The sequence below is a fragment of the Nomascus leucogenys genome, chromosome 2 (assembly GCF_006542625.1).
Source record: "Nomascus leucogenys isolate Asia chromosome 2, Asia_NLE_v1, whole genome shotgun sequence".
Taxonomy (NCBI): domain Eukaryota; kingdom Metazoa; phylum Chordata; class Mammalia; order Primates; family Hylobatidae; genus Nomascus; species Nomascus leucogenys.
Window position 1 is genome coordinate 85,437,047 of NC_044382.1, and position 24,376 is coordinate 85,461,422.

General features: G+C 38.9%; 1 protein-coding gene across 2 annotated transcripts in view; it reads left to right on the forward strand.

The window, feature by feature from the left end:
- The window catches only part of IQGAP2 (IQ motif containing GTPase activating protein 2), a 307,861-nt gene that overhangs the window by 227,532 nt on the left and 55,953 nt on the right, over positions 1-24,376 (forward strand). For both annotated transcript variants that reach the window (XM_003261487.4, XM_012505474.2), the window contains 4 exons: positions 642-732; positions 5,395-5,562; positions 10,571-10,713; positions 14,456-14,626. In XM_003261487.4, the coding sequence (XP_003261535.2) occupies positions 642-732; positions 5,395-5,562; positions 10,571-10,713; positions 14,456-14,626 (573 nt within the window). The remainder of the gene's footprint in view (positions 1-641; positions 733-5,394; positions 5,563-10,570; positions 10,714-14,455; positions 14,627-24,376) is intronic.

Genomic DNA, 24,376 nt, shown 5'->3' on the forward strand with positions numbered 1-24,376 from the left:
GGGAGAGAGTGTTTGACTAGGGTAGCCTGGGAAGACTTTTTAGAGTAGGCAGCATTTGAGTTGAGACCTGAAAGGTAAGAAAAAGCCAACAGCCACAGAGTGAGGGTAGAGTATTGTGGTCTGAAAGAGACTCGTGTGAAGGTCTAGAACAGGAAGGGGGAAGTAAACGGGTATGAGGTGCAGCCAGAGAGGCAGTAGGCAGGGCCATGCCGTTGGAGCCCCGCCGTCCCTGAGAAGGCACCCTGTGTTCCTTCTAACTGCCGAGGGAAGCCTTTGGGGAAGCTTTAAGCAGAGGAGTGGTGCACTGAGCTATCTATTTTGAAGGGATCCTCTGGGCTCTCTGTAGAGGGCCACTGTGGTGAGGGCAAGCTTAGATGCAGCAGAAGCTGCTAGGGGGCTGGTGCGGCTGTCCAGTTGGGAGATGATGGGGGGCTGGACTAAAGAGTGGTGGGGAAGAAGAGGGAAGTGGTCGGGTTTGGGGTCTGCTTCATCAGGAGTGTGTACAGTACATGGCAGAGCTGAATAGTTGCTGATTAAGAATTTGTGGGAATTATGATTAAATGGCTCCTCAAAAGCAGTTATTAATTCTGTTTCCTCATCATTCACTCTTCTTTCTTTTTATTCTGTGACATTGTTCCCAGGACTCTGAGAGTGTTTCCAAAGTGCTTTGGCTGGATGAGATACAGCAAGCCGTCGACGAGGCCAACGTGGACGAGGACAGAGCAAAACAATGTAAGCCCTCACCTCCTTTGCTCTTGAAACTTGCCTTTTTGGATTTGGTTATATGCCTGAAGTCATGCAATTTTTAATTTCTGGAAGATTTGGATTCTTACCAAGTTTTAGTTCTTGGACACATCATTATACCAAAATTAGTTGGTTGCCCTATTGTCAGTGATTTGACTCTATCTCCAACAAAATTTAACAATGTTGCTGAACAAAATCCAGAAGGTAAAAAATAGTTTTTAAGCTCTCAAATTGTATAATTGAATAAAATCGGTTTTTTCTCTTGATTTTTAGAGAACTAGACCAGTTCTACTTAATAAATGCCTTTTTCTCCTTTCCATAGCCTTTATTGTTACCAGGGTTTTCCATAGAAACAGAACCAACAGGAGACCTGTGGAGTTGGCTAGCTGATCATGGTGCAACTAGAAGTGAAATAGACTGGCAGTCTACTCAATTCTTACTTAATCTGTACAACTGGATGAGTTTTGGGCCAAGGAAACAGAAGTCTACCTTGAATCATAAAAATAGTCATGGACCCTCAATCAATTCCCAGAATGGGGCCAGTTTACAAACCCAGAACCCCTCAAATGAAGGGAAGGCCAGGCCCCTTGAGGAAAAACTCAGCTACACTACCAAAAATTTATACTGTTAGTCTTTCTTCCACCCCTCCCCCAAAGGGGCCTATGGCCTTTTACCAGGGTGACTGTACTTAGGAGAAAGGACATAATCAGACTTTTGGGAATTAGTAGACACTTGCTCTGAACTGACACTAATTCCAAGAGGCCCAAAACATAACTGTGGTCCACCAGTCAATGTAGGGGTTTATGGAGGTCAGGTGATCAATAGAATATTAGCTCAGATCCATCTCACAGTGGGTCCCTAAACCCCTTCTGTGGTTACTTCCCCACTTCTGGAGTGCATAATTGGAATAGGCAGAATCAGCAACTGGCAGGATCCCCACATTGGTTCAAATGATAAAATTGTTTAACCCTCTGTTTTTAAGGAAGAATAACATGAAAATTCACATGATAGTCTGAAATAGCTTCTAAATTGCTATACTAACATTCTCCATATATAAATTAAGATTCCTAAAAGTATATTTCATTAACCTGCCAACTGATGGCATAATTAGAATCTATTCTGTTGTATCAGGTCAAAGAAGGCTCTTAAGATGACTTTGTCTTGGCCGGGCGTGGTGACTCACGCTTGTAATCCCAGCACTTTGGGAGGCCGAGGCGGGCGGATCACGAGGTCAGGAGATCGAGACCACGGTGAAACCCCGTCTCTACTAAAAATACAAAAAATTAGCCGGGCGTGGTGGCGGGCACCTGTAGTCCCAGCTACTCGGAGAGGCTGAGGCAGGAGAATGGCATGAACCCGGGAGGCGGGGCTTGCAGTGAGCCGAGATTGCGCCATTGCACTCCAGCCTGGGCGACGGAGCGAGACTCCGTCTCAAAAAAAAAAAAAAAAAAAAAAAAAGATGACTTTGTCTTACTCCACAGATGAGCTTTTCAACCTCGGAAGCATCTGTGGGAAACATCTCGGCTTTATTTCCTTAGCTTAGAAAAATGTGTGTATTTCTCTAATCTGAACTTTTATTCCCTAAGGAACTTTGAAGTCTTTCCTTTCTAGCATGGCTTAAGAAAAAAATAATGAATTGGAGGTGTGTAAATAAGAAATTTCAACTTAAATATAAAACTGAAGGAAGCCATAGTCTGAAGAGACACTTCTGAGAAAGTAGATTGTAATTTAGACATTCAAATAGCCTAAAATGGTTATAATTTGTCTCTTAGAAATGAAACCGATTTAGAAGGTTTTTAAATTTTTCTTATATTCATTGTTCTTACATTTGGCCTGCAAATGTTAAGTTGATTCTGTTTTTCAGATTGAGATTCATGGTTCTAATTGACTTTTAAGTAAGAGGATTTCTCAAATGTATGATTTTGTACTCTGTACTTGCACATCTAAAATCCTATCTTTTCCCTCTGTCCTGTCCCTTAAAGAGCTGATATACTTTCTTTTACTACATCTTAAACAGCAAAAAAAGATTTTCCAAAGTTAATACTACCTATGAGAATTTTCTGACTTTCAACAAGAATTTCACCTTTTAAAAACATTCTTCATTATTTGGATGAAGACTTGAAATAGATTCTGGTCACACACTGTAAGCATCAAACACACTCTCAGATAATATGATAAAAGAAAATGTGTTGGCCCAAATATGTTACCACCAGCAAAATTTAAAAGGGCAGAGTAACTCAAGTCCCTTTCATTTTGGCCCAGTGTTCACATTCACTGGAGTATCTTGCTTGCTTAAAGTAGATTCCTTAGAGCAGTCTTTCTCTACCTTTTTCTCATTGTGGCACCCTAAGGAATCTTTTTAGACAGTTTTTTCTCTAATCACTCCTTACCATGAAATTTTAATGCCACAGATATATCGTATACCTGTTTATGTGCCATATGTAGACCTGTACTTTATACATAAAGATATTTTTTTCACTCCCTCACTGCAGGAACCAATTTTTGCCCCGTTAGGGGTTATATCACCTCCACTGTGAACGTGTGCCTTAAGAGAGCCTGCTGGTTTGTGGCTTAAGATGTAAAGCAAACATTTTTTGGATCTCTTAGGAGATTTATGGGAGGTTTCTTAATTTGTTCCTTGGCAGAAACATACCTGACTTTCTGGAGTGAAAGTCATCTATCTGATATCTTCAACTATCTGGAATTTAGCTACAACTCACAGATTAAGAAAAAAAGCAATCAAAATAGATATCTCAAAGCAAGCACATTGAAGTTAATCTACTTTATTCACTGAGCACCCCTCAGATAGATACTTTGAGACTGTTGATTCTTTTCTTAGGCAAAACTCTATTATCTTTGGTAATTTCTTTTCCTGGTTGGTTGTGACTTAGAGCACATCAGAAGCCACAAGTCACAAGGCAGTAAAGTGCTTAAGCTGCCATAGGTAGGCACACCAATGTCATTAAAAAGTGACAGCTGACAGTGAAGGAAGAAGGAAAAACTAAGAAGCATAGGAGTTATTAAGGCTATTTCGTGCAGGAGCCAGTAAGCCCAAACACCTCCATAGTCCTTGAAAATAACACTCACCGGATTATAGCACAGCACAATTTTAATGACAAGAAGGACTCTTCTGGCAGCTCTCAGCAGACATTAAGCACCTACTTTATACCAGAGACTTTGGGTAAAATAAGGAGCAATAGCAACTGTCCTGTTAGGATTTTCTCTAAGGCATGTTTTAGAGTTTCATCGAAAATGGTTCTATTAAGATGAGAGTTGATCCATAAAGGAATTAGCTTTAGTTATCTGGAAATTGACCTGTGAACCAGCTCATCGATACTCAATGATAATATATGCAAGAAATGTGTGCCTTTTGTAATATCTTTCAAGGAAAAGTGCATTTTATTGGGTTACATGACACTGTCACATGTAGTTCATGTGATAATTTTTGTCATTTTCTTGTTCCTTTGACTTCTCTCGGACCACAAACTTCTCAATTGCCAGTACTCTATTTTCTCTATTCTACAAAGCTTTCCTGGAGAAGAGGAAAGGGCTATGTCTACCCATTTTCAATTAACCTCTGTTAGCATAAGAACATACTGCCATACCTTTTGTTCAACAACCACTGGAGTTTGCCTGAGAAGTTCTCCCTTCATCTCTGTGTGCCCCTCCAGGTTTGCATGACTTTGACTCCAGGTTGTTGAAAATCAGTCTCTGTTTTTCTTTCCCCTTTAATCCTCATAGTACTATGCACATGTGAACATAATTTGATGACAACAAATTGTAATTTAATATTTGTAGAGTTTGATGTACGTGTTAGAAAAAAAGAAAAAGCATCCATGTCTCCCTTCTCTTTTCATCAAGATGTTTTTCATGTAGGAAGTATTTTAACTTGGCTTCTTTCATTTTTCTGGTTCTATTTTTCTAACTCAGTGCATTTACTGGTTGTGAAAACTGTAGTCCTATTGATTGGACATTCTTGCCTGGAATTAAAGTGGGAAATAATTCACTAAGTTAACTTTCCTTAGGCAACCAAGAGTTTAATATGTTTTGTTAATGAGGAGGGGTAGAAATTTGCAATGGGATAAAATGCTTGTTAGGTATAAAATGGCTCCAGAATTAAGTTTTAGGACTCCGTTGCACATATCTACCAGCTCTGCCTTTCTAGAACACTTGTTTAGGTTGTTTATGACAATCTTGCTAAATATGTTAGCACTATACAAGAGAATACCAAGATTTCCATAACTTAAAAAGGATTTTGCTTATCCTAAAGTAAACAAATGTCTTTGCAAAACTAGTTCTCAAATACATGTTAATGGCCTAGGTTAGAGCTACATATCTACTGTTAGTGTGTATTCACCCCCATTTCATAGATTACTACAGCAAGCAAAACCTAGTGCCTTCATACCACATATGAGTAACAAGGAAAGACTATTGTTTTTAATAAACCATACTCTCATGGTATCTAATTCTTCTTGCGGACTAAACTGGTCGATGAATTTGTGATTGTCTTGGGCATATGTGGTAAATATTCTCAAAGGGTAAAAATGTTTGATACTAATGCATTCCTAAAACATTGAATTATATATTTGCATGCCTTGAAGTAAGTGGAAGATAACCATTAACAAGAAACTATTTTTTTCAATTACCCAGGGGTTACTCTGGTGGTTGATGTTAATCAGTGTTTGGAAGGAAAAAAATCAAGTGATATTTTGTCTGTATTGAAGTCTTCCACTTCTAATGCAAATGACATAATCCCAGAGTGTGCTGACAAATACTATGATGCCCTTGTGAAGGCAAAAGAGCTCAAATCTGAAAGGGGTAAGTTGGTTGTTACTTTAGCACAAACTAAGTATTTTAAATATCATTTCTGTGGTATTATATTTTCTTAATTTTAAGACAAGTATTGCTTTCAAATTAACATTTCTGTAATTTTTTGTCGTCTATGGCTAAGGAAATTAGGAAAAGTTTTAGATGTTTCTTTTTAGTTTTGGAAAGCTATGATGAGCTCAGTGGCAATAAAAATGGATGGCATTAAGAAAATGTCATATTTGAGGAGTCTGTGCCTTATACAGGTCATGCTTATTGATTCATTTATTCATATGAGTAGACCAGTGATATAAATAGACGTTTACACTAATATTTTCTCTCACCTAATCCTTTGTGATTGTACAGTATTAAGTAGGGGTAAAGAGTAATTTTGAATATATGAAATAAAGTACAGTGAGCCAGTCTACAAGGGATCAGTTGGCAAAGCTAGGCAACTAGTTATGCCTACTCAATCCAATGGCAGAACCTACATTGTTAGCTCTGGAAAGAATCTTTGAGACTATACAGTTTGATACTCATTTTTCAGATTTGGAAATTCACATTGGTAAGATTTCAGACAGAGAGAAAGAATGGTAGACCCAAGGACAATTAATTTTTAATCCAGAATTCCTTTAGTAGATTTTTATTAAGCACCTACTATTTCCTAGTGTCAAGGATCAAGGTGGCTCTCAACTTCTAGGCTAGTGTTTATTTGTACCACATTGTAGGTCATCTATAGGATACTATTCATCTTTAAGAAACTAGTGTGACAGTGTGTGGCCTTAGAAGTAGAGCTTAAGGAAAAAAAAAAAAACTTTTTTAGTCCAACCTGATGTTTGTCTAGTAGTACCCTATGTACTTGTTTTCAAGTTTCATATATTTCCAACTTGGAGATTCCACCTTAAAATTCAGTAAATTTTCTGTTAATGAAATGACCACTCTTTTACTGGGCATCTGGTCACCCTTGAGTCCCTCTCTGTTCCATTCAGATCTCTTCATCAGGAATTACTGTAATGTCCCCTGTCTCATCCTTCATTGGGAAAGAATTGCATAGTTATATTAATGAGCTATCCTAATTTCAAATTCATCCTGGAAAAACTTAGTTTATCTTCTGTCTCCTAAACTTGCCTACTTCGTTTCCCACATGTCATATTTGGGTGACTATAGTCAAATCCCTGTGTATCCAATTCAGAAACCTAGGAAGTGCTTTAGATTCATTCTTCTGGAAAGAAAAAAAAGGCAGCAAGACTTTTGTCAGCTGAGATCGTATTGAATCTATAGATAAATTTGAGAAGTCTTGCCATCTTAACAATATTCTGATCCATGTATATGGGTGTCTTTCCTTTTAATCAAGTTTAAAACTCTTTCAATAATTTTTTGTAGTTTTCAGCACATAAGGCTTGCATTTGTTTCATTAAATTTATTCCTAAGTATTTTATCATTTTTATTCTATTGTAAATATTGTTTTTTAATTATATTTTGGGATTGTTTATTGCTAGTTTATAGATATACAATTGACATTTTATTGAGAAATAATTTATATGCCATAAAATTGTCCTTTTAAGGTATGTAATTAAGAGGTTTTTAGTATATTCACAAGGTTGTACATCCAACACCTCTAGTTAATTCCAGAACATTTTCATCACACCAAAACAAAACCCAGTACCTATTAGCAGTCAATCTCCATCACCCACTCCCCAGCCCCAGGCAACTACTAATCTACTTTCTGTCTTTGGCCTATTTTGGACATTTCATGTAAGCAGAATTATACAATACACATAGCCTTTTGTGCCTGGCTTCTTTTACCTAGCATAATATTTTCAGAGTTCATTCATGTAGCATTTGTCAGTTCGTCCTTTTTTGTGGCTAATACTCCATTGTATGAATATGACACATTTTGTTTACCCAGTCATCAACTGATGGAACCTGTATTCTGCACCACCCCGTCCCCCCAACTTTTGGCTATTCTGAATGAGACTGCTATGAACGTTCATGTCCGGGTTTTTTATGGGTATATCTTTTCGTACAACTGATTTTTGTATTTGTATCTTGTATCCTGCAACCTTGCTGAACTCATTCTAATCATGTTTAGTAAATTTCTTGTGCTGCCTTCCACCTTAATAAAGTTTCACTGAAATCTAGCCACACATTAATTTATATAAGGTCTATGGCTGCTTTCCTGCTGCAGTGGTAGTGCTGAGTGGTTGTTTCAGAGACCCATAGCCTGCAAAGCTGAAAATATTTGCCTTTTTTTTTTTTTTTTTTCGAGATGAAATCTCACTCTGTCACTGAGGCTGGAGTGCAGCTGGGCAGTCTTGGCTCACTACAACCTCACCCTCCTGAGTTCAAGCAATTCTCCTGCCTCAGCCTCCTGAGTAGCTGGGATTATAGTTACGTGCCAAAATGCCTGGCTCATTTTTGTATTTTTTAGTAGAGACGGGGTTTCACCATGTTGACCAGGTTGGTCTCGAACTCCTGACCTCAAGTGATCCACCTGCCTCGGCCTCCCAAAGTGCTGAGATTACAGGCATGAGCCACCGCACCCAGCCGCTACTCTCTGACTCTACAGAAAAAGTTTGCTGACCCCTGTTCTAGAAAGAAGAGCATCCCAAGCAATTAAAGACTGATTTTCACCTCCAGATAGAGCTATGAGCGTTGTTTTCAGGCATGCACAGGATGATTTATTCTTATCTCTTTCACCTCTGGTTCTAGGATGTCTATCTTTTCCCAAACTGAAACATCCACCATTTGGTGGATGGATTACTCAGCCTTATAACTCAGTTTAACGGTTCTATATGTTCACGTATAATTTTGTCTGGAAGGCATCTAAAAAGGATGCCTCCTTGTGGAATGTTCATCACCTCTTAACTAACTGTAATCAGTCTTTTTTCTAAGTAACACACCAACTATATTTCTTAGGAAAACTATTTGGAGCCCATGCTGGAAAGTAGCTCTCCTCAGCCTCTGATCTAACTACATTCAAACTAGATGTGAAAAATATAGGAATTCCTCTTTCCTATTACCTACTGACATCCTAACCCAAGTAAAGCCTTCTAATGCCATTCAGATCTCTTTATCAGGAATTACTGTAATGTCCCCTGTCTCATCCTTCATTGGGAAAGAATTACATAATTGTATTAATGAGCTATCCTAATTTCATATTCATCCTGGAAAAAACTTAGTTTATCTTCTCTCTCCTAAGCTTGCCTGCTTCTTTTCCCATGTGTCACATTTCGGTGAGAGCTAAAAACAACAGAAAAATATAAGAAGTTCTAACTTAGACTAAGCTAAGTCAACTGCTATCAAGTGAGCTTTAGACTCATTGCCTTTCCATATAAATCAAAGTTCAAGTGAATTGACCATTGGCGATTGGCTTTTAACCAACTAAGAAATTTTTTACTTCTCAGTTCAAGTGATGGGAGAAACTTTGTCACCAGCTTTGCTTGCTTTCTTTCCTTCCCACTGAGAGAGTTGCCTTAAGAAGGGTGATTATTCTTCTGAAAAATTTATGAATCTGACAACTATTGGTAATTGAAAATATCATAATTGGCTGGTCATGGTGGTTCATGCCTATAATCCCAGCACTTTGGGCAGCTGAGGCGAGCGGATTGCTTGACCCCAGGAGTTTGAAAACAGCCTGGACAACATGGCAAAACCCATCTCTACAAAAAATACAAAAAATTAGCCAGGTGTTGGATGATCCTGTGGTCCCAGCTACTCTGGAGGCTCATCTGAGCCTGGGGAAGTTGAGGCTGCAGTGAGCCTTGGTCACACCACTGTTCTCCAGCCTGGGCGACAGAGTGAGACCCTGTCTCGAAAGCAAGAAAGAAAGGAAGGAGGAAGGGTAGGGGAGGGTCGGGGGAGGGAAGGGAAGGAAGAAAGAATAATAATTACTTGTAAACATCCTAACTTGACTGTATAGTGTATTTTCTAGTAGATCAATGTTTCTAAACAGATGAACCAGCTGTCTGACTGCCCATTGAAAAGAGATACATCTCTCTTCCTGGGCATTGACAAACAGAAAGAACAGGTGAGGGGCATTTAAAGCCAAATGAAGCATCAACACATATTAAAGAGCCTTAAAGTTACCCCTGCTTAGTTATTTCAATGCATTTCAATATTCTGTGAAAAAATTCACTTAAACTTTGATTTACCTGGAAAGGTAATGAGTCTAATGCTCACTTGGTACAGTTGACTTAGCTTAGTCTAAGTTAGAACTTCTTATGTTTTGCTGTTGCTTTTAGCTCTCAGGTCTGGGACCAGAATTGTAACCATTCAACAAAATAAACAGATTTCTAAATATGCAGTTTAGCCCATGGATTCATGAGGAGGAGATATTCTTGACCAATCTAAGTCGTGACTACCATAGGTTTTTCTAACAACCCTCCCCCAAAATTAAGTTTCAAAAAAAATTTTTTCTCATTTTGTGTGGTGGTATAGCACAAAATGAGTCAGGGGAACCAGGAATTTTCTTTTTCCCTACTTTAGTTGACCTTCGTGTTGTGCATATGCCATTTTGTACTTTGAGTGACGTTGTCTCCAAAGGTTCTGCTTTGGTTTAATGCTGAACATTGGCCCTCCTTAAATAAGTGCCACAGTCCTTGTGGGTATCTCCTTATTGGAGAAATTGCAGGTAAACTTTGTATGCAAAGAGGATCTTGCCAATTGGTCTCCTTTGTCTACATGTGTTGTTGTTTGCATCTACCTGGGACTTATAATTATAGTTTGCTTTTCCTTCTCTTTGGCTGTTTTTGGCCAAACATGTTTTTATCATCCTCATGAAAGATTTAGGTTCCAGAGCTAGCCTGAGACATTTGTGTCTCTTCCTTTTCTTTGGGTTAGCAGGCATCTGCCATTAAATACATCGAATTCATTCCGTGTTAGTGAGTCATTTCTGATGCCTTTGACTGTCTGAAGGTTTGGTGAAAACATATTCAATCATTTTACATATTAAAGAAACGACACTAATGTTTAAGGGTTCACTGTGTCACTGTAGAATTTAACAAACTTTTTTCTTTAGTGTCTAGTGAAGGTTCATGGCTCAAACTCAACCTGCACGAAAAATATGACTACTATTACAACATTGATTCAAAAGAGAGTTCCTGGGTCACACCTGAATCATGCTTGTATAAAGAATCATGGCTCACAGGAAAAGAAATCGAGGTAGGAGTTTGGTGTTTGATGGATAATTGTACTGTATAAAGTTAAATTTGATTGGTTTTCTATTTCTGAATCATGGAAGTGATGAGAGGAACTAATTGATTTATCTGAAGTCTAGATATGTAATAAAGTCTTCATGAACTGCAGTTGAATGTGGCTGCATTGTTACTAATGTACAGAATTTTTTCCATATTGGCTTAACAAAACCAAATAGAGCAGGGGGAAGAAATATTTCACTATTTATTTGGGATGGTAGATTATCCTAAGAAATCAATCTTAAGATTTTCCTTGACTTAATTAAGCTCAATTAATGATAATTCCTGGGTTGTCAATATTTAAAAGGTATTTCTTTCCCCCCATCTCAGCCTGCAACTTAACATTGTACCTTTCAAACCAAAATGTCATTTTTTTCAACAAAGTGCTGGAGAGGGCATCTCTGCCACATATGGCCCCAGCCATCTCCAGGACAGCTTCAGAAGCAAAGAACAGAGTTGGGCAAAGAGCAGGATGGGTAAACATTAAATGTTTGCTTCTTCTGAGATGGTCATCTTAGCATGTTTTCATTGCTTAACATTTCTAGAGCTCTGGATGTACCCATGTCCAAATGTAAGTGCAAACATCATAATTGAGTGTATCTTATACTTGGCTTTCGATTAACTGACATAAAAATTAGCCATGTGTCCATGTATTGTACTAACCAAGATACATTGAATTGGAATTTCTATTTAACTACTAAAGGCCCCTTTTAACTAATCCGTGACCCATATTTGAAAGCTTTCTTCTACCAGATTTTACTTATTGAAAGCAATTTATCCCTCCTCTCATCTCTTTTTAACCAAATTTTATAAATAGTACCTGTTTGAGCTTCTTGTTAGGAGTAAAGAAATAGTGCATTAGTGAACATAGCGTCATTACTGACTATTAGGACGTTTGTTAGTTTTTGTTTCTCTTTTTGGGGGGACATTTGCTATTTTAAATAAAAGAAGAAACTCATTTAGAAAAGTCTGCATTAGGTGAAACCCCATCTTTACTAAAAATACAAAAATTAGCTGGGCGTGGTGGCGGGCACCTGTTATCCCAGCTACTTGGGAGGCTGCGTCAGGAGAATTGCTTGAACCCAGGAGGTGGAGGTTGCAGTGAGCCAAGATCGCACCATTGCACTCCAGCCTGGGCACAAGAGCTACACTCTGTCCCAGGGGGGAGAAAAAGCCCAGAAAAGTCTGCATTAGAATCTCAGGTTCAGATGCTTTTTCTCATTATAAACAAGACTGACTGGAGTTTCAGGGGTCCTCCTGATTCCCCCATGTGCCTTGTCCATTGTAGGCCTAATTCCCTCCCAAATATTCAGCAATTTTTATATATATACAGGAGCCCAGGGCTGAAGTATTTACAAAGAAAGATAACAAGAGCAAAGCTAGGAGAAAAAGTACAGCCAAAAGAGCTATTTTCAGTTTCAGTTCTAGGTCACTGAATTTCATTCATTTTTTAGTTGCCCCTCCCTACATAGAGGAATGAGAGGAGCACTTTGACAATAGATTATTTGTATAATCATGGCTTTGTTAGATCTGAATATTTTCTTGCAACATGGGAATAGGGAACTAAATGCTTGGTGAGGATTTCCTGAAACAAAAGACTTAGCTATAAACAGGTAGTGAGGTAGATCTTGCCGAATGGCCTTGTTTGTGAGGTTCTTCTTTGCTTTGTCTGAGGTTGGTGGGCAGCCATGAAGAAACAGGAGAGGGTAAAGTCGGAGGAATGTGAAATTGGAATCAACCCTTGTAGCAAGATGTCTGAAACAAGTTATGGCCAAAAGTTCCCTTTCCGATTGGTGTCCCTACAAATACCCAAAGAATGTGTAGAACTGCGAATGAGGTCTCCTGAAACCATAAACATAGCCAAGTACCCCTCATTTGTATAGAGTTTCACTTTCCAATGTACTTTCACATCACTTTGATCCCTGAATTATCCTCTAAGTAGAGATAGAGCAAATATTCTCATCTTCTATTTTTGTAAGTGAGGAAATTGGGGCACAGAGTAGGTGAAGCAGCTTGTACTAATTCTGCAATTTGTGTAGATTTTGTCAATAAACAGATTTATGTCCAGTGCTTCCAACTTCTAGTCTAGTATCTTTTCCACTTTTTGCATTGTTTTTGACACAATCACCGGTATCTTTGAGTGGTTATATCATGTGCCCATTGCTCTGGAATTAATAACGTAAGTTGGTAGCTTAAGAAATACATAGGTACTTTAAAAAGTGAGTGATGCTTCCCAGGGAGAATACTCTTGAAGGAATATTCACCAACATTGCTTTGGATTTAAAAACAAAAACAAAAGTTGGACCCAAAGGATGTGAAACCTGCTGATAATGGATCCACGCATCGTAATATGTTTAAAGAGAAAATACTGATGATAATTAAGTTCTATTTTGGAAAAAAACAAGAACACATATCTTATAGAATCGTTAAAAGTCAACATCAAAGATATCGCAGTGTAGCAGTATTGCAGACAGAATCACCAATGCAGTATTTACTAAAACTTAGAGGAAAAAAACATGATCTGAGTCTGACCAATGCTACCAAAAATGCTTAATGACAAGAAGATAGTGAAGAACAGAGTTTATTGACTCATTTCAGATGTTCAGAGGTCGTACAAGTTTTAGGAAAATGACATTGTAGCAATGGATTATTAGTGCTAATTTTGAAGAAAAAATGAAATTATAGACATACTAAAAAATTATATGCCATGGTTGAAAAGATGTATCAAACTATGAAGAAGCAGCATCGAAGATTTAAAATTTAGAATCAAAAATTGCTCATGTGGCATCCCAAGATATACCCCAGTTATAACTTTTTGTTATATAAAGCATCAGTCTGTTAAGATTATTAACCAGTGGAAGGTCTAACACTGTTATAAAAAATTGTATTTATTCTAAACAACCTGAAGTTACCAGTTTTATTCAATGAATGCATACATATATGTCTTCTCTTAAAGATATGTATGCATCTTTGGTATGATTTCACTTTTAGCTCTTTAAATTAACCAACCATTAATTCCAGTTGTACTAGATAAGAGTCATCAGCTGTAGAAGTGACAGTCCAGTCTTTCTTTGCATCTCTCATCGGGCATTAAAGTAAACCCTGTTCATACCCCACATGAAACTTTCTTATAACCCCCTTCTTCCTTTTTTCTCATTCTTCTAGATTTCTGCCATCTATACTTAATAGCACTTATCTTGCCCCTCCCACCCCTTTTTCTTTTGCCCCAGAGCATCATTCTGAGTTTGGCCGCAACTCGTTATAGGGGTCTGCCTACTCTGTCCTGGGGAAGAAATGGGAAAGAAGTCTGAGGATCTTATGGCCATTGCAGTCTTTTCCTTGGCAGCCCGAGGGAAGTGGGAGGTGATGCATGTTTTTACTGCAAGCATCCTTGTCCCTTTACATTCTGTGGAGCTCAGGCCTCATGCCTGGTCCTTGCCAGCATCATCCATACATCTCTGCCTCCAAATCCTGAGGTCATTGAGCTGCATTCTCTTGCCACCTCAGCGCCAAGCTCAGAGATTCCAAAATCATATTGCTAGAAAGAAGCTAAGCCAGTTTCATCCCTCAGCTCTGCTTAAATTTGTTTTTAAACCAAGCCAAAAGGAGACATCCATATTATTTTCTAAAAGATGAAATATCAGAAGCTATTCTATGTGTGCCTTTCAGCTGATGTGTGAAGTGTAACCATAAGAAATATCTCTTGCCAGGACATTATTGAGGAAGTCACAGTAGGTTACATTCGTGAGAATATATGGTCTGCTTCAGAAGAGTTGCTTCTTCGCTTTCAAGCCACAAGCTCAGGACCCATCCTTAGGGAAGAGTTTGAAGCTAGAAAATCATTTTTGCATGAACAAGAAGAGAATGTGGTCAAAATACAGGTATGTGGATCACCTACCACTGTTTACAACAAACTGTCATATCACCTGAAAATGTTTTATTTGATAATAGAACAGTCAACTACCAGCATTCCTATAAACAAATCCGACTGCATGTTTTTACATAATCAGTGCCCCTAGTCTACTTCACTAAGGCTTTAAAATGCGAAGCATTTTGATGATGAATGACTTAACCTATGGTCTTCTAGAGATTATTTAGGAGCACCGCAGATTTGCACAGATCCACCTACTGCCAACCTAGTTGGACCCAAAGGGATATACCTTGGATCAGAGTTGAAATCATACTGGACTTGGGTACTTTACAATTTGGCTTTTTTGTGGTTAGTAGATGTTGAGTGGCATCTTAGTTTCTGTGCTGTTCTAGCCTGAAAGAACAGGAGAACTAATGAAATAAACAGATTTAGCATCTCTAAGAATGTCTTCTACCTTCTGTAATCTGTCACTCTTCATTTAGGCCTGCAGGAGAAACCTTCATTCCCAACTGTTTTGCTATAAATTGTTCTTAAGCTTGCATGATTTGTCCAAACTTTCTGATTGGCAGAATTTGCCAGGTTTAGATGTTTCTCTTCTGTATTCCTGTAGCGCCCCCTACCAGTCCCCACACTGGTTTGTGAAAGGCTGTGAGTTTGTTCTTTTTATTGTGAGTTCAAAGGGGTATTGTTAACAACTGGTAAAGTCTGATGCTGATGGGTTTTTACTTTGAAGTTTCCTAAATTGAACGTTTTTCTGTTGAAGAGCTTCTTTTTTGTGTGCTCACTGGTGAACTCATCTGCTTTTCCCACCTAACTGTATTGTCCAAGGCAGAAAATGAATTTTACAAACATTTGTCTTCTTGTATCTTGCACATGATAGGTGCTTACATGTTTAAATTTGCTTGGAGCTTAAGATATTATTAGCAAAGCAGAAATAATTAATTTTATAAAATAAATTTCTACTATAAATCTGACACTCAAAGGATTTTTCTAGGTGGGCCAATGAGTTTCCAATTTATTCCTTTAAACGAATACTAGGCAAAACACACAGGAAGTGAACAAAAGCCTAAAACTAGTCATCTACACTGGTGAGACTCTAATTTTGCACAAATTACACATGTCAGCCAATATAAAATTTGGACCCCACACTCTCCAGTCTCAGGGCTCACAGCAGTGTTGCAGTTGGAAGATATACCACAGAGCCCACCAGTACAGAATCCCTCTGTGTTAGAAACCAGGGCTGAAGGATGAGAGAAATGGGGTAAGGACAGGAACGATCATTTGGAGCCTTTTTCCTCCACCTCTGCAGAGGCAAAAGAATTGACGAAGCAGCCATCAAACCATGAAGTCACCTCACCACGCCTTTTTTTCAGTCTTCTGACAATTTTCCAAAACAGAGGGCATGAAGCCTAAAGGTAAGCCTCCTTCACAGATGTGGACCAGAAGTGAATAGTGCAGTCAATAGGAACCTGCTGACCCGTAAAACCGAGAGACCATGAACCAAAAGGTGTCATGCTAATCTCATTTCTCACCAAAGTGGCTGGTTCACCTTCAAGTAGGAAAATGTTCTGGTATCTGAGAAGTTCCCCTACGTAAAACACTGTGAGCTTCCTAGCTGGCTGGATTGCCCCCCAGACACAGTAGTCTTGACACAATTTGGAGAGAGATACAAAGGCAAAGCTCCTAGGCCAAGGCCAGCTATACTCCAGCTACACCACCCTCCCTGCCATCAGTGGTCTGCCAAGGAAATGAGTAGTGGTGCATCTCCGTCCCAAGTGCTTATGGAGTTAATTGGGAGGTGCCCAGGTCAATATAGAGGAAGTCAAGGAGAATCTACATAGCCATATTATTTTTGAGCAGTTAGAAGTCCCCGATAAAATTGCCTGAGTGAGACAGAAAAAAAAATCTGCTCATAAACAAAAAAGATTTCATATCAAAAACAGAAAAAGGAATGTAACTTGTAAAATATAAATGGAGTAGACATCTAGAGTTACTCTTCCAGAAGACAGGAGAAAATTTTATACTGAAACTGCTTTATACTGTCAAGGAATTTGATAAGACATGGACTTAATGAAATAAGACAATAGAATAATGAAAAGACAGCTGACAACTAAGGAGAGGAAGAGAAATAATGATGTCATAGAATGTAAATGAATTTATAACTGCAGAATGCAAAATAGACACTGAACGTAATTGGAGCAGACACAAAAAACTTCAGAAAAATCCACAAAAGATGAGAAAAAGAATAGATGATTAAAAACACACTTTCTCATCTGAAAAATATAATGCCCATTTTATTGCAGGATGGTGAAGACTGACTGGAATAATTCACATAACAGATGTTTCCTAGTATGTGCTTCTCAAGCGCTTGATAAACTTTAGAAATGGCGAGGTGATAGAGATAATGACTCAGAGGGCAGATAGTGGGGATCCAATATTGATATTGTTGATGTGGCACAGGAAGACATCGGAAAAAAATGAAATGGGATAGAATAGGTAACTACAGGAGGAAGTTTTTTTCATGAACTGAAGAAAGCTCGTATACTACTTTTTAGGAAAGGACATAATAGTGGCAAACACCAAAACTTAGCCCTGAGAATTAATGAATTACTGAACTTCAGCTCAGGGAGTGCCACAAGCATCCCGGTGAAGAAAAACAAGCTACCCTGAAGGAACTTCACTTCGCCAGGAGCAGCGGCAGAGTCTGTGGGCCAAGAGGAAGGGGATGGCCTGGGAAAGTTGGTCCTCAGTTGTTTTAATGTAACTGACTACTCTTATAGATTGCTGGATTTTTTTTACCTTTGAGGAGAGGGAGAAGAGGTAAATGTTTAGGGCTTTCTTGGCTAACCGAGATCACACAAGTATTTTGTGCATCAGAAGTTGGCATTGGTAATTTGAATATCTCTATACTGAGTGTCCAGTTATCAAGCATAGCAGCCAGTGTATCAAGCCAGATTTCCCGGAGAGGAATAGTTAAAGTCTATAAAATAGAGCAATGACCTCTGAGGTCTAAGCGTTTTGACAGACTTCTTTTATACAGATACTCTGCACAGAAAATATATTTATGGTACTAGAAAACAAAACAAATAAGATGGCTATTATAAATTTTCCCACAAGTTCCCATACCAGGCAGGAGAACGAGACTGCCATTTTTGTAAATCCTTTTTTTTTTTGAGACACAGTCTTGCTCTGTCGCCCAGGCTGGAGTGCAGTGGCACCATCCCAGCTCGCTGCAACCTCCACCTCCTGGGTTCAAGTGATTCTCGTGCCTCAGCCTCCCAAGTAGCTGGGATTACTGGCATGCGCCACCACACCCAGCTCATTTTTGCATTTTTTATAGAGGCAGAGTTTTACCATGTTGGCCAGGCTGGTCTTGAACTCCTGGCCTCGAGTGATCTGCCCGCCTCAGCTTTCCAAAGTGCTGGGATTATAGGCATAAGCCACCACACCTGGCCTGTAAATCCCATCTGTCTGTAATTTTCCAAGTTTCTTTATATCAACTGTATACCCATATTTGCTTATAATAAACAGCCTCTAATTAGAGAAGAGCTTACAATATCATGGCTATGCACAAGAGTTCTGTTCTTAGTACATAATAGGAAAAGCTCATCTCAATGGAACTAAAACTTACAGACTAAAAAAAGAAAAACAGAATTTTGGCAAATGAAATATGAGGCATGTAGTATTCTGCTTCTATGGAGCAAAAAAATTCTTTTATTATTATACTTTAAGTTCTGGGATACATGTGCAGAACATGCAGGTTTGTTACATAGGTATACACATGCCATGGTGGTTTGGTGCACCCATCAACCCACCATCTACATTAGGTATTTCTCCTAATGCTATCCCTCCCCTAGTTCCCCACCCCCTGACAGGCCCCAGTGTGTGATGTTTCCCTCCCTCTGTCCATATGTTCTCATTGTTCAACTCCCACTTATCAGTGAGAACAAGCGGTGTTTGGTTTTCTGTTCCTGTGTTAGTTTGCTGAGAATGATGGTTTCCAGCTTCATCCATGTCCCTGCAAAGGATGTGAACTCATCCTTTTTTATGGCTGCATAGTATTCCATGGTGTATGTGTGCCACATTTTCTTTATACAGTCTATCATTAATGGGCATTTGAGTTGGTTCCAATCCTTTGCTATTGTGAACAGTGCTGCAGTAAACATACTTGTGCATGTGTCTTTATAGTAGAATGATTTATATCCTTTGGGTATATACCCAGTAATGGGATTGCTGAGTCAAATGGTATTTCTGGTTCTAGATCTTTGAGGAATTGCCACACTGTCTTCCACAATGATCGAACTAATTTACATTCCCACCAACAGTGTAAAAGCATTCCTGTTTCTCCACATCCTCTCTAGCATCTGTTGTTTCCTAACGTTTTAATGGTTGCCGCCATTCCAACTGACGTGAGATGGTGTCTCATTGTGATTTTTATTTGTGTTTCTCTAATGACCAGTGATGATGAGCTTTTTTTCATATGTTTGTTGGCTGCATAAATGTCTTCTTTTGAGAAGTGTCTGTTCACATCCAGGAGCAAAAAAATTATATTCCCAGCCAAGCTGCCTTTGTTTGGAAACATAACAAAACTCATAAATACAGAAGAATATCAGAAAAATTTACATAAATAGTAATGAGATGAAACATAATAATGAGCTCTCAAGGTAAATAGTTAATCCTTAGTACATTAAAAAAAAAACACACAGAATGGACGAATGGGGTCATTTTGCCAATGCAGGAATGGTTCAATATTAAATAATCTGTTAGTATGACAGATCACTTATTCAGAATGTTTGCGAATTTCAGATAATTGAAATTAACAGTGTTTTTGGTGTTTAGGTAATTCCAGAAGAGCAGAATAGGAACTTGAGCTAATTCCAATTATCTTGTTTAGCCTTTCAGTATGGACCAAGGAAGGAATGGGATTTATAATACACATTCAAACAATTGCACTTCTCTGCTTTAAACCAGTGTTAACCACCAAAATATAGGAACTGTTAAGATCCATCACAACACGTGTTTTACTGGTTGGACTGCCATGGAATCCCAGTGACCCACGATTAGGGTCCACTTCCCCTAGTTTCTGTTGTGCTGTTGGGCCACTTTTGTGAACAACTGTTGGTGACATCAGAGAATTTTGCCCGTCTCAGAATTGTCACACTGTGACAAATCCCATGGGGTAGCATTTTCTAAATGGATAATTAAAATGTTTTATTTTGGTTATTTACATTTTTATCATTTAATGTGTGAACACATACCCAATGCTCTCTTTGCCTGGAAGATTGGTAAAAGTACAAAATCTCGAGCCTTCCCCAAGGCCTACTGAATCCTAACCTGCATTCTGACAAGATCCTTGGATGATTTTATATTCACATTAAAGTTTGAGAAGCACTGTTAAGATCACTCCAGTTTCAAAACTCCAGATAATAATTCATCTTCCTGTATAATTCTTTATCACCATAAGAGCTTAAGGGAGAAAAACCCATGTGCTCTTTTCAATAGTTACTGCAAAAGCATTTGATAGAATTCTAGACTCATTCCTGTGTTTTTAAATGATTGCATTGAAGTTTAAGGTTTTTTTGAGGCAATTGGCATCTTTATAATAATAAACTTTACAGTTCAGACATTAATCTTTTTCCATTTATTAATCTGTTCCAAACTGTACCATTATAATTTTATTCCTTTATATTTAAGTTTACTCCTATGTATATTTTTCTGCTGTTGTGAATAACATCTTTATTCTATTGTGTTGTTTCTTCTTGACATGTAGAAAAGTTACCAATTTTATATTCATTTTATAACCAGTCACCAGGATGAACTCTTAGTTCTAATAAATTTTTAGTTGATCCTCTTGAGTCATAACTGCCGTTGACACTTCTGATTTTTTTTTAAATCTTGAATTTTGTCAAGGAATAGATTCATATAGCCTTAGTAATATAGTGAACTTTAAGGACTTAAAAATTCTTTGGGCTTGCCTTCTGCTTCTGGGGAAACGGAATGCATGTTCTTTTCCCTGTTCTTCCATAAATACAACTAAAAGCCCCCAATATTATATATAAACAAACATAACACTCTTAAAAGTGAAGAGAAAACAGTCAGACTAACTAGTGAACCTTGGGACCCAAGGAATGACATAGTGGTGAGTTCTTTGAGTTTTCTTTTTGTTTGTATTTTTCTGACCTGGAGCTGAAGAGGCTGGCAACCCAGAAATGCCAGTGGGTACAGGCTCTGATATGGTTTGGCTCTGCGTCCCCACCTGAATCTCATCTTGAATTGAACTTCCATAATTCCCGCATGTTGTGGGAGGGACCCAGTGGGAGATAATTTGAATCATGGGGGCAGTTTCCCCCGTACAGTTCTTGTGGTAGTGAATATGTCTCATGAGACCTGATGGTTTTATAAGGGGTTTCCACTTTTGCTTCTTTCTCATTCCCTCTTGCTGCCACCATGTAAGAAGTGCCTTTTGCCTTCCACCATGATTGTGAGGCCTCCCCAGCCACGTGGAACTGTGAGTCCATTAAACCTGTTTTTCTTCCCAGTCTCAGGTATGTCTGTATCATCAGCATGAAAACAGACTGATACAGGCTCCAAAGAAAGCCTGCTCTCTGTAGCCAAAGGACCAAGAAAGAAACAGGCTAGCAAGACAGAAATAATTTCAGACAGTAACTACTCTACTCTAGCCAAACACCACACACACACATACACACACACACACACACACACACACACACACACACGAAAAAAAACTGTAATGCCTCCATCTAGGGCAGCAAAGCCTGAATGGGGAGCCTGGACTACCACCCTCCTGGACTGTAACAGGGCACCCAGACTTGTAGAATCTGGATCTTGTGCCCACTGAGCAGTAATGTGGCAGCCCTCCCTCTCCCTGCTAGAGTGGTGTGAGAGGAGCCATGGTAGAGAGGCAGGACCTTCACACCATTCAGTTGTAATAAGGTCTTTCCCCTCAGTTGGCCAATGGAAGCCACATGGGGAGTAATAAGAAGGCACTCATACTCTCCCAGCCAGAGTGATACCAAGAGAGGTCCAGTAGGTAGCTGGACCCCCTCCCAGCAATAACGAGGAGGCCTTCCCCACCTTGGTGTTAAGGTTCCTTGGGTCCCAAGATTCACTAGCCTCCTTTTTTTCTCTTCACCTTTAAGAGAGTTATGTTTATTTATATAGACAGAAACCAAATGGAGAACCTAGCCTTCTCTTCCCACCTCCTAGTAATGAGGCAGTGCCCCCACTTTTTCCTTGCCAAAACGATATCAGGAAAAGCCACCTAAAACAGTAAGATTAAATAAAATCCAGGACCCCATACCACCTACATTATGTAAGGTTCAATCACTTGACTGTTTGGATATTGCAATCACAAGAATCACTTATGTCAAGAACCAAGAAAATCACAACTTAAGTTGAAAATAACAATTCCTAGGTGCCCACACAGAAATGACAGATGTTAGAATTATCTGACAAGGATTTTTAAAGCAGCTATCATAAAAATGTTACAATAAGCAATTAGCAATTACTAACACTTGAAGCAAAAGAAAGAACATCTCAGGTAAAAAACTAAAGCCTCAGCAAAGAATCAAAAGGTTTATAAACCACACAGTAACTTTTAGAACTGAAAAATACAGTAACAGACATGGAAACCCAATGAATAGTCTTTGCAGCAGAATGGAAGGACAGAGGAATGAATCAGTGAACTAGAGACTGTAACAGTAGAAATTCCCAGATCTGAACAACAAAGAAAAAGCAGACTGAAAAAAGTAAAGAACAGAGCCTCAGGGATCAGTGGGATTATAACAGAAGATTTGACATTTGTGTCATCAGATTCCCAGAGGAGAGGAGAAAGAGGCAGTACTGACAAAGTACTTGAAATAAAAGTGGAAATGTTCCAAAAACACAGATTCAAGAAGCTGAGGAAACCTCAAACAGGATAAAGTGAAAGAAATTCACACAAAGACATATCATAGTCAAACTTCTGAAAACAAAAGACAAAGAAAATATTTTGAAAAGCAGTGAGATAGAAACAACTTACCTGTAAGAGGGAGACAGTTCTAATGACAGAGGATTTTTCATAACCTAAGGAGGCCAGAAGGAAGTACAACATTTTTCAGGGGAAGCAAAGGCTGAATGAGGAGTCTAGGCTTCCACACTCCTGTAACAAGACACCCAGACACTTGTAGAACCTGGAGAGAAAATAACTGTCAACATAGAATTTTATATCCAGCAAAAATATCCTTTAGGAATGAAGGAGAAACTAAGAGCACTTGTTACCAGCAAACTTCCCTCAAAGAATGACTGCAGATAGCTCTCTAAACAAAAAGGGAATGAAGAAAGAAGAAATTTCAGAACATCAGAAAGGAAGAAAGGATATCTAGAAGAATAAAAATATGAATAAATACATTTTTCTACTCTTGAGTTTTTAAAGTTGACAGTTGAAGTGCTAATGTGGCTCTGAATATATGCAGGCTTCATTCTCCGTGGCTTCTCTCAAGGGCTGGCGTTCAGTGTCTGTGGCTTTTCCAGGCACAGGGTGCAAGCTGTCTATGGATCTACCATTCTGGGGTCTGGAGGACAGTGGCCGTCTGCTCACAGCTCCACTAGGCAATACCCCAGTGGGGACTCTGTGTAGGAGCTCCAACCCCACACTTCTCCTCCACACTGCCCTAGCAGAGATTCTTCATGACGGTTCTGCTCCTGCAGCAGGCTTCTGCCTGGACACCCAGGCTTTTCCAGACATTCTTTGAAATCTAGGCAGAGGCTCCCAAGCCTCGACTCTTGCATTCTATGCACCCACAGGCTTAACATGACATGGAAGGCACTAAAGTTTATAGCTTGCACCTTCTGAAGCAGCAGCCTGAGCTGTACCTGAGCCCCTTTTAGCCATGGTTAGATCTGGAGCCCCTGGGATGTAGGGATTAGTGTCCCAAGGCTGTGCAGTGCAGCAAGGCCCTGGGCCCACAAAACCATTCTGCCTTCCTAGGCTTCCCAGCCTGTGATGGCAGGGGCTGCTGTGAAGGTCTCTAAAGCATTGGAGATTTCAATTCGACATGAGATTTGGGTGGGGATGCAAATCCAAAACATATCAAGTTATGAGCCACCATGTCCAGTTCACATCTTTATATAAGTTTGTATTTGTATTTGTGTATACAGTGATGGGGTATGTGTGTTTACACATGCGCATATTCCAGAGGATACATAATAAAATGTTAAATAATAAATCCCTTTATAAAGTAGCCAGGTGGAAGTAGAGATAGGTACACAGGTACATATACCCTTTCTCTAGGTAATGAGGTACAGATTGTTTGCATAGAAATACGTATAATTATTCTGTGGGTTTTTTGTTAACATGTGGTATCATAATATGTGTGGTAAGCTAAAATTTCCTTTTCATATTAGCAATATATCTTGGAGGTCTTCCTATTCTCCAAGATACAGAGCATTGCCATAGTCAGTATATATGACCTTGCTTTACTCTTTTTTTATATATATACTTTAAGTTCTAGGGTACATGTGCACAATGTGCAGGTTTGTTACATATGTATACATGTGCCATGTTGGTTTGCTGCACCCATTAACTCATCATTTACATTAGGTATTTCTCCTAATGCTATCCCTCCCGCTCCCCCGACCTTACTTTACTCTTAACTGATGTGTAACATCCCTCAGTGGGACTGCAATTGCAGTGTCTCTAGCTGTTCCCTCTATTTATGAACATTTTACTGGATGCACAATTTTGGTATTACAAACAATG